Source organism: Aulonocara sp. 'chitande type north' Nkhata Bay, linkage group LG6 (assembly GCF_057382095.1).
Source record: "Aulonocara sp. 'chitande type north' Nkhata Bay isolate Kocher_YH1m ecotype deep benthic linkage group LG6, A_spYH_male_GT1.1, whole genome shotgun sequence".
NCBI classification, from domain to species: domain Eukaryota; kingdom Metazoa; phylum Chordata; class Actinopteri; order Cichliformes; family Cichlidae; genus Aulonocara; species Aulonocara sp. 'chitande type north' Nkhata Bay.
The window spans coordinates 2,086,786-2,099,855 of record NC_141349.1 but is presented as its reverse complement, the minus strand read 5'-3'; the positions used below and the strand labels follow the sequence as shown (position 1 = coordinate 2,099,855).

The 13,070-nt window shown below is 41.4% G+C and overlaps 1 protein-coding gene across 1 annotated transcript; it reads left to right on the top strand.

Moving 5' to 3' along the window:
* Positions 1 to 1,363: 1,363 nt before the first annotated feature.
* On the top strand, positions 1,364 to 7,600 carry LOC147326992 (heart- and neural crest derivatives-expressed protein 2-like). The gene is made up of 2 exons (XM_086294589.1): positions 1,364 to 2,559; positions 6,604 to 7,600. Exons 1-2 carry the CDS (start codon positions 1,945 to 1,947, stop codon positions 6,724 to 6,726), a joined length of 738 nt encoding a protein of 245 aa, XP_086150715.1. The 5' UTR covers positions 1,364 to 1,944; the 3' UTR covers positions 6,727 to 7,600.
* Positions 7,601 to 13,070: the final 5,470 nt, after the last annotated feature.

Sequence of the window (13,070 nt, the reverse complement as noted above, 5' to 3'; positions counted from 1 at the left end):
TTCATTGATGACTCTGAACTTCGCTGGCAAATAAAGAGAATTAATAAAGATGTGGACCTCGTAGAGCCCAACTCACAACCAAAAAAGTTTGTTGTTTATTGATCTTTCCATTTGTATTCTTTGGGAAAGGCCGCGTCTTTGGGTCCAGTCAGTCACCTCGCCCTGATATTTTACCGGCTGTTTATTTACAATGAGATACATTCAGAGATTACTGTTAATTAATTAATTACTTACTTAATTAATAATAATAATATTGAGACCTTCAGTGGTTCGGTAAACGAAATGAATTTCTTTAATTATAGATCTGAAAAAATATGAGCTTAAATGCATTTCAGTGTGTTTAAATTTAACTATATCGCTTTAACGTTTTATTCATATACGATAAAAAAAAACGGTTATTTGCGTAATAAAGAAATAAATATATAAATAAATACATTTTCAGTAAGCAGTGAGGACTGAACTTTTTAAACACTTGCAACCAAAATGTGGGTGCAATGTTTCCTGCTTTAATAAATCTAGACCTGAATAAAACCCACACAAAACTATAATGTTGAGATTTATATGCATATGTGGAGATGCGGACCGCTGCTTCGTTAGCCGAAGCATGCGCTGCGTCGTATTATAAAACTACGAATACACAACTCAAATGAGCTCTGTCAGAAATATAGGCTGTAAGCAGGTACTCCCGAACGCTTAGTGTTGCTGAGTGTTGGAATAAATTTGAATTCAAAGGAGATGAAAGATACTTTAACTCGTCTAGATTCACTATAATAGCTGCGTAATTGAATTAAAACTAGTATGAACATGAACACCAATCATGTTCAAAATTATTATTATTATTTTTATAAACAGGACCTATGAAGCTAGTCTCGTACACCCCCAAAGCATATTAAAGAATAGTAGAGGCCTCTTAATCTGATGTCAGCAGCAGAGACTTTCAGCGTGCTGTCACTGTTGACATGTTTCCTTAAATACGTTTTAAATGCATTAACAGTCTAAATAGTGAATTAAAATGCATATATGGTCCATAGAGTTTGGGCTATCTCGTCTGCATATTGCAGCCTTACTCTTGATAACAGAAACAAGAACTGGATCAGCATCGCTGTATTCTTGACTTTGGAGTGGTTTCTGCACGCGTGAACGTAAACCGCGCGCGCGCATCTGTGTATGCCAGCATATCTACTTAGCAGACCCACTGACATAAAAGTGAAGTAAACAGAGCCTGCAGACGGGGCCAGAGCAAGGGGCGGAGGCTCGCCATTGGTTGACTGAGGCAGTGAAATCCGTTTCTCCTCCCCGGTAGTGAAGATGACGTGGTGAATGAACCCCACTCTCCCTCTCTCTCACCGACAAGCTGGCTTTAGAATAGTTCAGTATCAACTAGCCACTTGTGACCCTGTGCCTGAACAGACCAGTCTTGCATTGCCAAACTGCCCTGAGCCTGACAGCTGACAACTGTCTCGAGAAAGATTAAATGGCGTGCAGGGTGGGGTGGGGGGGTGAAGAAGAGGAATACGCACTGAGTGGCCAGTAAAAGAAGAGACCTAAAAAGTTCTGCTGTGACTTTTTAAAGAGAAGATAAATGAGGAAAATGTCTTAGGAGGAGTCGTTTCAACACAACTGAGAGGCCTCGCGACAGGTCGCTAGGACGGGTCCGGTGTACTGTCGCACGGAATACCGACCCGTATGGTCGGAAGCGATTGGCTTCGACCGCGGGGAATGAACTGAGGATGCAGACATCTACTCTGAGCGCTGCTGACTAACGAAGGTGCGATTGCTGCTGCAGCATCTGACAAGGACTTGTTCGCGCGCGCTGTGTGTGTGTGTGTGTGTGTGTGTGTGTGTGTGTGTGTGTGTGTGTGTGTGTGTGTGTGTGTGTGTGTGTGCGCGCGTTGGGGTGGGGGGCGCTCACGCGTGCCCGAGTGCGTATTTTTGTGTGTCACTATGAGTCTTGTCTCGGGCTTCCCTCACCACCCGGTCATGCACCATCACGACAGCCACCACTATTCGCTGCATGCGGCGGCGGCCGGTCGGTGTCACGAAGACACCGGTGCTCCACCGTACTTCACAAGCTGGTTGATAAGTCACGCGGATATGTCACCTACAGAGTATAGCCTTGCGCCCGGCTACAGCCCGGAGTACCATGGCAACAGCGGCAGTGGGTCAACCGTCGGACTGGACCCACACCATCACCACTACTATGGCCCTGGAGGGTTAGTTCCAGGACCCGGCACCATCTCGATGAACGGAACCACGGTCGGTATGCACCATCATCACCACACTCATCCTCGGACCGTGAAGCGAAGACCAACGGCCAATCGCAAGGAAAGGCGGCGGACCCAGAGCATTAACTCAGCTTTCGCGGAGCTGAGGGAATGTATCCCTAACGTCCCGGCCGACACCAAGCTGTCCAAGATCAAGACGCTGCGCTTGGCCACCAGCTACATCTCTTACTTAATGGACATCCTAGACAAGGACGAACAACACGGAGACACCCAGGCTTTCAAGGCCGAGCTAAAAAAGACGGAGGCTCGGGAAGAACGGCGGAAAAGAGAGGCGGTAAGATGTGCTCTACGGCCACTATTTGTTGTGAAAATGAGGTTAAAAGGTATTCATTATAATAATCGCTTAACGCAAACAGTACACATATAGTATTGTCTCTGGTTAGCTGGTTCATTAGTAAAGGAGTTATTAAAGGAAGGTTCTAACGCTGGAGTGGGCAGGATGGATTTAGAGTTACTTTCGAAGAAAAGTAACAACAGTTTAAAATCGGATTATAATTACAGGCAATTACAGATTTAGAATTCTGTACTGTATATCTGGCAAAGCAAGACACTCTTTTTTCCAAACCAAATGGATAAATCATTTCCAATGGTGACCTTATATTTAAGACGAATTAAATGAGTTTATTTTTACTCGACTCAACAAATTACCTAAGTTCACAAATTTGATTCACTCCTAACACTGAATTATTTCATATCGATTTATTTGACAAAGACGAATCATTGAAGGAGACATTTCAACACGTTGTTGGTAGGCAGCGTCTGACAGGAGACAATAAACATTCATTTTGTGCATCGTGGGATTTACTGAAGGTTCATAGTTCTTTTAAAACACTGAGTCACGCCGTTTACTTTCCACAAAATAAAAAATTGTGTAAAATGAACTTCCGAATAGTCTGGAATTTATAGAATACGGGGCATCTTTTCGTATCTAACTGCGGGTTGTTTTACATGATGTGAAGTAAAATCGACACATTTAAAATTGTACTTTTTGCTTTTGCACGAGTGTTTTTCCACAGCAGCCTATTCATAAAGCGGCATCAGCACACAGTTACTATATTTTACGGCTATTAGGTTTAATGTTCTCTACAATAATAGTGATAAATCCAGTTAACAACAACAGTAGTGGCACCGTAAATAAAGTTTTAACCAATTGTCTGCTGCAATTTGACCGAGATTCACCAACAAGCCGCGAATCTTCTGCATATTGAATGAAAACTAATGGACTGAATAGATAGAGCTGTTATCAGCTCGGTGTATATTAATTTGCACTGAATTTAAATTCCAGCATTAAGACGCATCCCTTATCCACGCAGACGTGATACTTATACTACTGTATAAGTGTGTAGACCTTTAGACATCCAAAACAGTCTCTACAGTGCTGTGATGAGTGAGTGGGGTGGGGAACAGGCAGAGACCAAGCCAAAATCTACTGTGGTAGGGGAAAGGGGAAACAGCAGCACGGGCTTATGGTGTGCTAGAATTACACAGTACACAAATGGGGGGTAATCAGAGAGCAACATTTATTTGGAGATGGGCTGCTGAAATAGCCAATAAACTGAGAGCAAATAGTAAAATTGAAGAGTGTTTCCCTATTTTTGTAATAGTCACATGACTTCTTTTGCACTGATCACTCAAGCAAAAACATATATCATCATAAACATACAAAAAGATTACAAATACATGAAATAAGTCTACAGAAAGCTGGCTGCCATTCTCTGACGGTTTGGAGCCAGGAGGGCCAGGTGCTGCCATACAGACCGACCACTATTATGCCTGGAACACTATCATCCTTACAGCCAGTAACGCTATGTACTTTTGGTCACTTTTGGTACTTTTAGCTCTGGCTGCACTGCCAGATGTGTAATGTGGAAGCCATGGCTCCAGCTTTAGAGGGCTGTGTAGTTGTTTGCTATTTATTTGTTTGGCTAATCCAACAGTTGAAATTCCATTTCAACGGATTCTTACCTGCCTTTTGCATTCAGCTGACCCCCGCACACACTAGCATTTATCTGGCCAAAACATAGTAATATCAAACGGAGGCCATATTTATATTTATATGGTCATAGCTTATGTCACCGGTTCATGCTTCTGCATTTTCTTTATAATGCTTATTTATGTCAGAATAAATATTATCAGCACAACAAGTTGCCTTTCTTAGAGGGACCACTGAGCTTTGTCCTGCAGAGAAGATGAGTGTGGATGATGGCCATGTGTGGTATTGTTTGTTCAGCAGACAAACAATACCACAGCAGAGACTGGAGGAGAATAATCATTTCCTGTCTATTGTCTATAGGAAGTGTGGTGCATAATTGAAGCCAGAGAGCTTTCTTTTTTCCCTCATATTTCAAAAAGAGAATGTAGTCCACTTCATAACTCATGTCAGCTCTCTCATGAGACTCCTGGCTTGGGCTGAATGCACATTTTCACAGCCCAACAGAGACACTACAGCTGAATAAAATTATATCCTACGTGTCAACAGAATCCATTGATTAGTTTTAAAAAATCCGCAAAATAATTAATAAGAAGAAGCATCACTATGTTACATCAGTGAACTAACATAATGGCGCTTCTGTTCCTCAGCCTGGTCTTCCATTAATAATAAAGTGGGAAACCCAGAGGACAACTTACAGCGTCCTTAAGAGGACAGACCTCTAAGCTTGCAAATAAGGGGGAGGGGTGCGTGGCCGGTCTCGAGGAAATAAACTCAGTTTTGTTGTTGTTGTTTTGTAAGTTTACATCGCAGTGCGTAAAATAGGGAATTAAGATCTGGATATAACGCAATTCACAGAAGGTTTTTTTCCAGTTCAGCTTGTGTTTCGCTAGTTTCAAGGATACAGTCTGTTAACAATAAAATCCCTGGATGCTGGATTAACTTTTTTCAGGCCTTTGCTTTCACGTATTAGGTCATTGTATGACACACACACACACACACACACACACACACACACACACACACACACACACACAGAGAGCATAAACAAAATATTTCGTAAACATTTTCCCCTAAACTCAGAGTTGGAGACAAATTCTGATGTTTTGTTAGCGTAAGTTTTGCTGGTTGGAAATACGAATTCTCTTTTTTTTTACTTATCTAATATAAAAAATTCATAGTCATAGTTGCATATTAAAATTTGTCACTTTGCCTGAAGAATAAAATCACTTCCTCTATTTCAGCTCGGGGGGGTTGCAGGTGGCCTGTCCTCTTTGACTTGTACTTTATATTCTCTGCGTGGCGTTTTAAAGCCGTTCAAAAAGGTCTGAACGCCACGGCTTCAGGTAATCACTCGAGTTCAGAACTAGTTACTTTGTTTCTTTTCCCCTCTTGTGTAGGATGGATCGAGGTTGGTGGATTATGTGTGCACTAAAGCTGCAGAGTGGTTTACCGCTGCAGAATTAGAGCAGGCTGTCTTCGCTCAAAGCGTAGTGTCGCGTTTTTATGGAGTTTGATGTAAGAAGGAAAACATTAAGCCGGACTGAGGAGTCGTCAGCGCTCATTGCTACAGATAGAGTCAATTTATGATTCGCACTGGATTCTTTCCCCTGACATGTACAGTATCCCAATTACATAGACGCCGTTCATTCATTAAAAATGATTATCTCATTTGGCCTGTTAAGGAGGTCTATTATTATTATTATTATTATTATTATTATTATTATTATTATTATTATTATTATTATTATTATTATTATTGTCGTCGTTGTTAAAGAAAAACAGACAACAAAGACCCTAAGGCCTGGGTAAGGGATGAACGAAACCTCGAAACGAAAGTTTCTCTCTGTTGTTCCCCACGTTGTGCCTGCATTTGCGCGAACGTGGTTATTTATTTATTTATTTATTTTTACCAACATAGCAAAGTCTATTCTTCTAACTGCTCTTCTGTTTACTATATTGCTGTTGTACTCTGAATATATATATTCTAACTTATTTTGATCAGGCCTAATACGTCATAACGGGCAGCGTTTGGGGCTTTTGAAAACGCAAGCTTAGTTGGAAAAAACAAAAATAAAAAATAAATATGAATTCCTATTCAAATGTATTTATTTTATTTTATTTTATTTTATTTTATTTTATTCATGTTAACAGTGGCTATTCCACCCATTCGTTAATACTGCGTGGTACACAGTAGCTGGGGTATTTCTCATCGTTGTCATTATTTTACACAGTGACACAGGCTGCCTACAATTTAAGACATTCAAGACATCAATAAAATTTAGGTGCGTTCGGTATTGTAGTAGTAGTCTGAAGTATTGCGCATTCAAAGAAAGAGTAGATGTATCAATAAATAAAATAATAAGGATAAATTTCATGTTTTTACAGGTGGAGATCTCGAAGACTTCGTCCTCCAACTCCTCGTCGTCCTCCTCGTCAGCGGGCGATAAGAAAAGTAAGGGGCGGACGGGATGGCCTCAGCATGTCTGGGCTCTGGAACTGAAGCAGTAGTCCGTCTCTGCCTCAATGTCTCCTGTCGCAGGTTGACAGCACTCCTTCCTTTCTCAAGCTCGGCCGTCGAACTGCGAATAGGAGAGAGCGTCCAGGCGAACTGAAACGGGAGTCGGCCTGGCTTCCTAAGGTTGTCGAGGCTTCCCTCACAAACAGTAGCTACAGAGACGCTGCGTCAGGCTCTGTTCAGGTGTGACGCGAAGGCAATGACAGTTTGCTGTAATTTAGGATTAACACACACACACACACACACACACACACACACACACACACACACACACACACACACACACACATACACACACACACACACACACACACACACCATCAATCAGCAAAATCCCACTTTATATTCTAACTTAAGGTCCAGAAACGAACCACAGACTGCTTTGTCAGTGGTTATGTTTGATGTCCGTGAAAGGTCATCTGTTGGACTCGGTGTGGTGGAATGAACGAGTGGTCCATCTGCGCAGACCGCTGAGTTATGTTCTACCAGATCATACCAGGACGTGTGCGACTCCCACACACAGAATTACACAAAATTACAAACACATACACAGATTCACACACAGGGTCTTGAGGTGTTTGCTTTATTTAAGGAAAAATATTTATGTGCAATGTGACCTCTGGAAGGATACAAACAGCCATTGTGTCTGATATTACAGAGTATCTGTGGTTACAGGACCAGGTGTATGTGAAGATCTCTTCTGTTTCTCCGTCTTTCTCTTACAGTTTATTGTTGTAAATGTAATGTCGTCACGGCAGATGACGACGTGTCCACGTTGTGGTGTCAAAATGTCTCGGGAGCTAAGTAATGCTTTATGTGTCATGAAAACAGTGTCACGATTTGAATAAACCGCCACCTGGTAACTGGGTTGATTGTTGACTCTCAGTTGGTCAGACTGCACAAAGGTTTTAATGAAAGTAACACTAAAAGCAAAATTGGAAATTCAGTGTTGCTAATTTAATAATATGTCAACCGGTTTATTCAAAGGTAAAAACAAGAAATGTTCTCTCACATAATAAATGTTTTTATTACATTTCAAATCTAGCTTTGTCAGTGGTTTAAAGGTGACATGACTATGAAAACTTGTGTTTTGCCTTTTCTCACTCTGAGCTTAGTAGCATTGCATTTGGGTAAATGCCCTTTTTATTTACAAAATACATTTACACTGCAGTTGGCTTCAAGTTTGAGTGCTCTTCATCAGGCCAGAAGGTTAAATCCTGTGAGGGCTACGTAATCATAACCCTTGACCCCATGCTGTTAAGAGTACTCATGTTTTGACATTTGAAAAATGTTCTTGGAGCAAATAATAAAAAACAACTTATGTCTGAGTTAGGTGCTGATTGGGTAGTGAGAACAATAATTGCATCCTCACATTTTTACATTAAAGGAACAAACACAGAAAAGAAAAGATAGGAAGAAAAATATCCTCTGATAGTTGAACAAGTACTATTTCGAATTTCTGCATAAATAACTGCTCTATAATAAGGATCAATATGAGAAATGGAGAAGCAATTAAAGCTAAGAGCATGTTCATGGCCAGGAGTGAACATTGTTTAATCCCACTACCAAGACGGTGTTTAGTAAAGTTATGTCAAAATTAGCCTCCAAAGAGAACAAGTTTAGCTCTCTTTGGAGGCTATGTTGTTTTAATTGCATGACTGTCATATTTCACTGGACAGCTGATTGATTTGTTGCTGTGTTTTCAGCCTGCTGTGACAAACTATGCTTTTTTGATCAGGCAGTAGCAGGAAGTTGTGAAGAACAGAGCACATTCATTTTTTAAAATGCAACATTTCATTTAAAGCTAAGGCGGGGCTTTAATCCGTTTTTTAGCTTCTTGCGCTCTGCATAATAAAATGCTGCTGCTAGAAATGCTTTAACAAACAACAGGCTGAAATGCTTGTTAATCATTAAAGCCAGAAAAACGTTTACCTTTTGCTGCTGAACAATCGCAGTACTGCGGAGGCTGATGAACTTCCTGAAAGGCGGAGACTCATGTGAAACTGAGCATCATTCTTCATCATTCTGGCATTTATTGTTGTTCCAATCATCAAGAAATCATTCAGATCTCATACAAGACAGCTTGATTTATATTTTGGAATTTTTCAACGTAGCCTTGCTCTGCTAATGGAAGCAGACTGCATCTACCACACGCTGACCTTTAATGAACAAGAAGTAACATAAAGCCCCAGGTGGAGTATTACAAGAAGTACCATGGAAGCTGTTTGGAAAAAGACGCTTTCAAGAAAACTTGGTCCATTTATCAACTTGAATGGTAAATGGACTGATTCCTATATAGCGCTTTTCTACTCTCCAGGAGCACTCCAATCACTTTATGCACATTCACCCATTCACACAAGCACTTTCTGCTATGTTTAAGTGCTTACTAGTCGGGGTATCATGCCGGAGGATATTTGGCACGTCCACTCACAGATAACTGCCACGTTAGCAGGTAAAAGACATGATGCCATATGACACGGTTCCTACTCTTCACATTTTGATCTGATAGAGCTGTGAGTTAGCCATCTACTGACAAGACTTTATCTGGTATGCTGGTTAGTGTGTGTATCGGGCCATAAAAAAGAGGATTTTTCTGGTCCTGATGAAAACTAATACAAACTCTAATGGCCTGAGTCTGGCCTTGGGTGAAAACAGGAGAATGCAAAGAGCGTAATTAGTGAGCATCAGACAGAAATGACCCTGCAGTGACCTGGGCACAAACAAACACACACTCCATCCCCTGAAAACCGTACAACTTTTGATATTCCTTCTGTGCTGATGCTATTATATGAAACAAGTATTGTAAGGACTTTATGATGAAGCACTGAAGTTTTCACAATGATTTTTACACCAGCTATAAGAGATAAAACACAATAAGTTTGGGTTTGGCACATTTTCACCTCCAGCTTTGATTGTTTTTGTAAGTTTTTCAGTTTAAGTGCACAAGTATTTGAAAAACAACAAAGGAATCACATTTCTGCCACCATGACACCATGCATTGGTACAGTGCTGTGACAAAGTCTTTGTCACCCTCCTAATTTTGTTGCATATTTGTCACAAATACATGTTCATTTGAACAAATGTTTATATTTGACAAACATAACCAGATTAAATACAAGGTGCATTTTTAAATGATGAGTTCATTTATTAAGGACCTTCCAAAAATGTGGTCAATCACAGTTCGATCACTGCTGGGCAGATACTTCTTAACATATGCCAAGGCCCTTGAAAAACATTTCTGATAAATAATCACAGCAATGAAAAAAATGCAATGAAGGACGGGAAATGAAACATTTTTGGCACCGACCATGACGTGGCGTGCTTTTGAAATTTTCATTTTTATTATGTCCACTTCCTCAGTGTGTCACATTCTACAGTGCATCCGTCCTCAGCAGTAGACATCACACCCTCCTGTAAGATCTGCTGTTCTGAGATGGTCACATCAGCCTGGACCAACAATTCTAATTTCCCTAACTGTCTGAATCATACTTTAAAAACGTGAACGTGAACAGGTGCCATGTGTCCTCCTCCCTGAAAGCAGTTTCTCACCCAAACCACATGAAATATTTTGAGGATAAAATTCAGTTTATTCACCAAGCATGAGCTACAGCTACCTGTTAGGAGCTTTTTAGGTTATGTATTCTGACTTTAGTGACTTTGGATTTATATTTTCAGCTTGAAATAAGTTGGGCTCTAGCTCTGACATTTAGCCTTCATAGTTTAATGTCATTCTCATTTCTGCTTCTGAGTTTTGTTATTTATATTCTTAGTCATTGGTTTGTAACAGTTTTAGTCCCCTCTCATGTCACCCTCCATGTTACCTCTGGTCTGATAGCTTACAGTTCCATATTAGGTTCATAGTCTGTGGTCTATTAGTTTTTTCTGTGTTCTCAGTTAGTGATATCTAATTACCTTCATCTTTGGTTCCTGTCATGTCTCCATGTCTCTCTTTCCTTGTGCTCTGTCTCCTAGTTAGTTGTTTAAGCTTTTGTGTCCTCTTTCAGTCATGTGTTTGTGTTCTGTTACTTTGTTGCTGTTTCCAGTTGGTGTCTCGAGCCTGAGTCTCTGAGTTTGTTATGTTTCCTGTCTTAGTTTGATAGTCTCTTGTCCCGTGTGCATTATGTTCAGTTTTGCTTCCCGTCCCTTGTCAGTTAGATTCCGTTCAGCCATGTTCCCCAGATGTTTCCTCTCTGCCCTGATTCCTTCCTGTGTGGTTACTGCCTGCATCTCCCTCTGGTCTTTGTCAAATCGTCGTCATACTTTCCCCGTGTGTTCCCTGTTCAGCAGCTTTTTAACCAGTAAGAGCTTAAATCCTGTTTAGTCTTTCTTTTATTTTGCTCCTCGAGCTGCAGCAATAAAGCTGTTCTGAGTTCAGTCCTGCCTGGGTGTCTGCATGTGGGTGCAGCCACACATTGACACATGACACAAAGCTTTCTGATTGCTGTTCCCACAAGACCTGGTGTGTTGCTAGACATAAACAGTTACTGAGTACAACAGAATAAATTCATTTAACAACATAACTGTTAAAGAAGATCATTGTTTTCTCCTGCTACTTCTTCAAACTGGACAAACTGGAACAATATATTGTTGGGTGTGATGACCAACTCCCCACACGGGGCAAGAAAAAAGGACACAGAGTTACAACAAGCTCCACTCTCTCTTCAAACACCTGCTTCATCAGACTCATCTACCAGTTCACCCACTCAGACAGAACCATCAAACTTTTCTTCAGAGGTCAGTGATATTCTTTTATCCATCGACAAGAACCTGAAAACTCTAAACGCAAGAATCCCTGTTTTCAAGTTGCTACTCAAAGAATTCCAAGAAATAAAACATTTGTCATAAGCAAATACTGACTGTAACTGAAGACAACAAGCAGTTAGAAGCTTTGGTCAAAACTCCCACAGACAAAATAACCACAGCATCCAAAGACACAATTTAAACAAATGGTTCTTGACCTACCAATTTGCTCAGCGAGAGACAATCTCGTCTTCTCTGATATCGTGGAATCCTGCCATCACTCTTCTATCGAACATGAGAGCATTTTATTTTATTTTTTATTTTTATTTTTTTCTAATTTCACCTGCTGAGAAAGAAAAAAGAAAACAAGCAGAAGAGAACAAGAGTAATAGAATAAACAACATCACAATGATATATGGGAATATGACAGTAAATACTAAATGTTAAACATTATTGTGCAGCACATAAGATCAACAGAACACAGTGTGCTTTGAGGTAGGAGCCAAAAAGGGTGTAGTTTGTGGGTGTGATCACCCGTGTGTACACCTGTGAGCATGGACGCACTTGTTTTTTTAAAAGGTTCCTTCATGTAATGATCTGCTAGAGGGTGTGGGGGGGCCACAGCCCCGTCCTCCAGGGCATGAAGCAGGTATGGAGGAGATCAAAACTCCAGACATCCAGAGGCCCCCAGAACACAAGAGACCAAGGAAGACCAACAGAGGGGCAGCCGCGCCACTGTCCCAGAAAGAGCTGAGGAGAGTCCCAGATGAGGGCTCACTCAGCAGCCACGGAGCAGAAGCCAGGGGGGGTTGCAGTGACGCGCCCGTGAGCTCCGCCGGCAGCCAGCCGTGCCTGAGTGACCGAGCCCCAGGCCGAGAGGCCGGGGGCACCCCACCTCCGAAGTGGCCCGAGCGAGCCCCAGGCTCCAGACCCCGATAAGCGGCCACCAAGGAGTGAGCCGGTGTGTACCTGGACGCCCATCCCCGGACACAAAGAACCACCAACGCACCGACGTCTGAGGGAGTCCGCCACTGGCAGGGGAAGTGGTGGTAGGTGGAGATAGGCCTCCAAACCTTGGAGGGCCTGAGATGTCCACAGAGATGTGGCGCCTGATACCCAACCTGACATATAGACACAGACATACAGGCACACACAGACACAAACATCCATTCCCACCCTCATGCTCTCATGCACATGAGAGCATTTTAAATTACTTGATCTGAAGATCTCACCCAATACAGCCTCAAAGGTTACATTTGACTGAATCCACTGCAAACCCAAAAAAGACTGAAAGATCCCGAGCCCAAATATTGCAAAAGTCTAACATTTTAAACACCAGGAGTTGGTGAAAAAACAAGGAAAAGAAAAAAGGAACAATGTTGGATAAATGATCAATTCCCATTCTGCAATTCTGGAACATTCTGGAACAGTGCAAATGCCTTTTCCCTGTACCTTGATAAGAAAATGAAAGCTGTCATTTCATTTGATGAACTTTATATTAATGGGTGCTTTGACCCCTCGGTTGGTTTGATGTACACTCTATACCATAGTCTCCATTTGTCAGCTACATTGTAAAAGTCTTTCTTTTTGATCATGC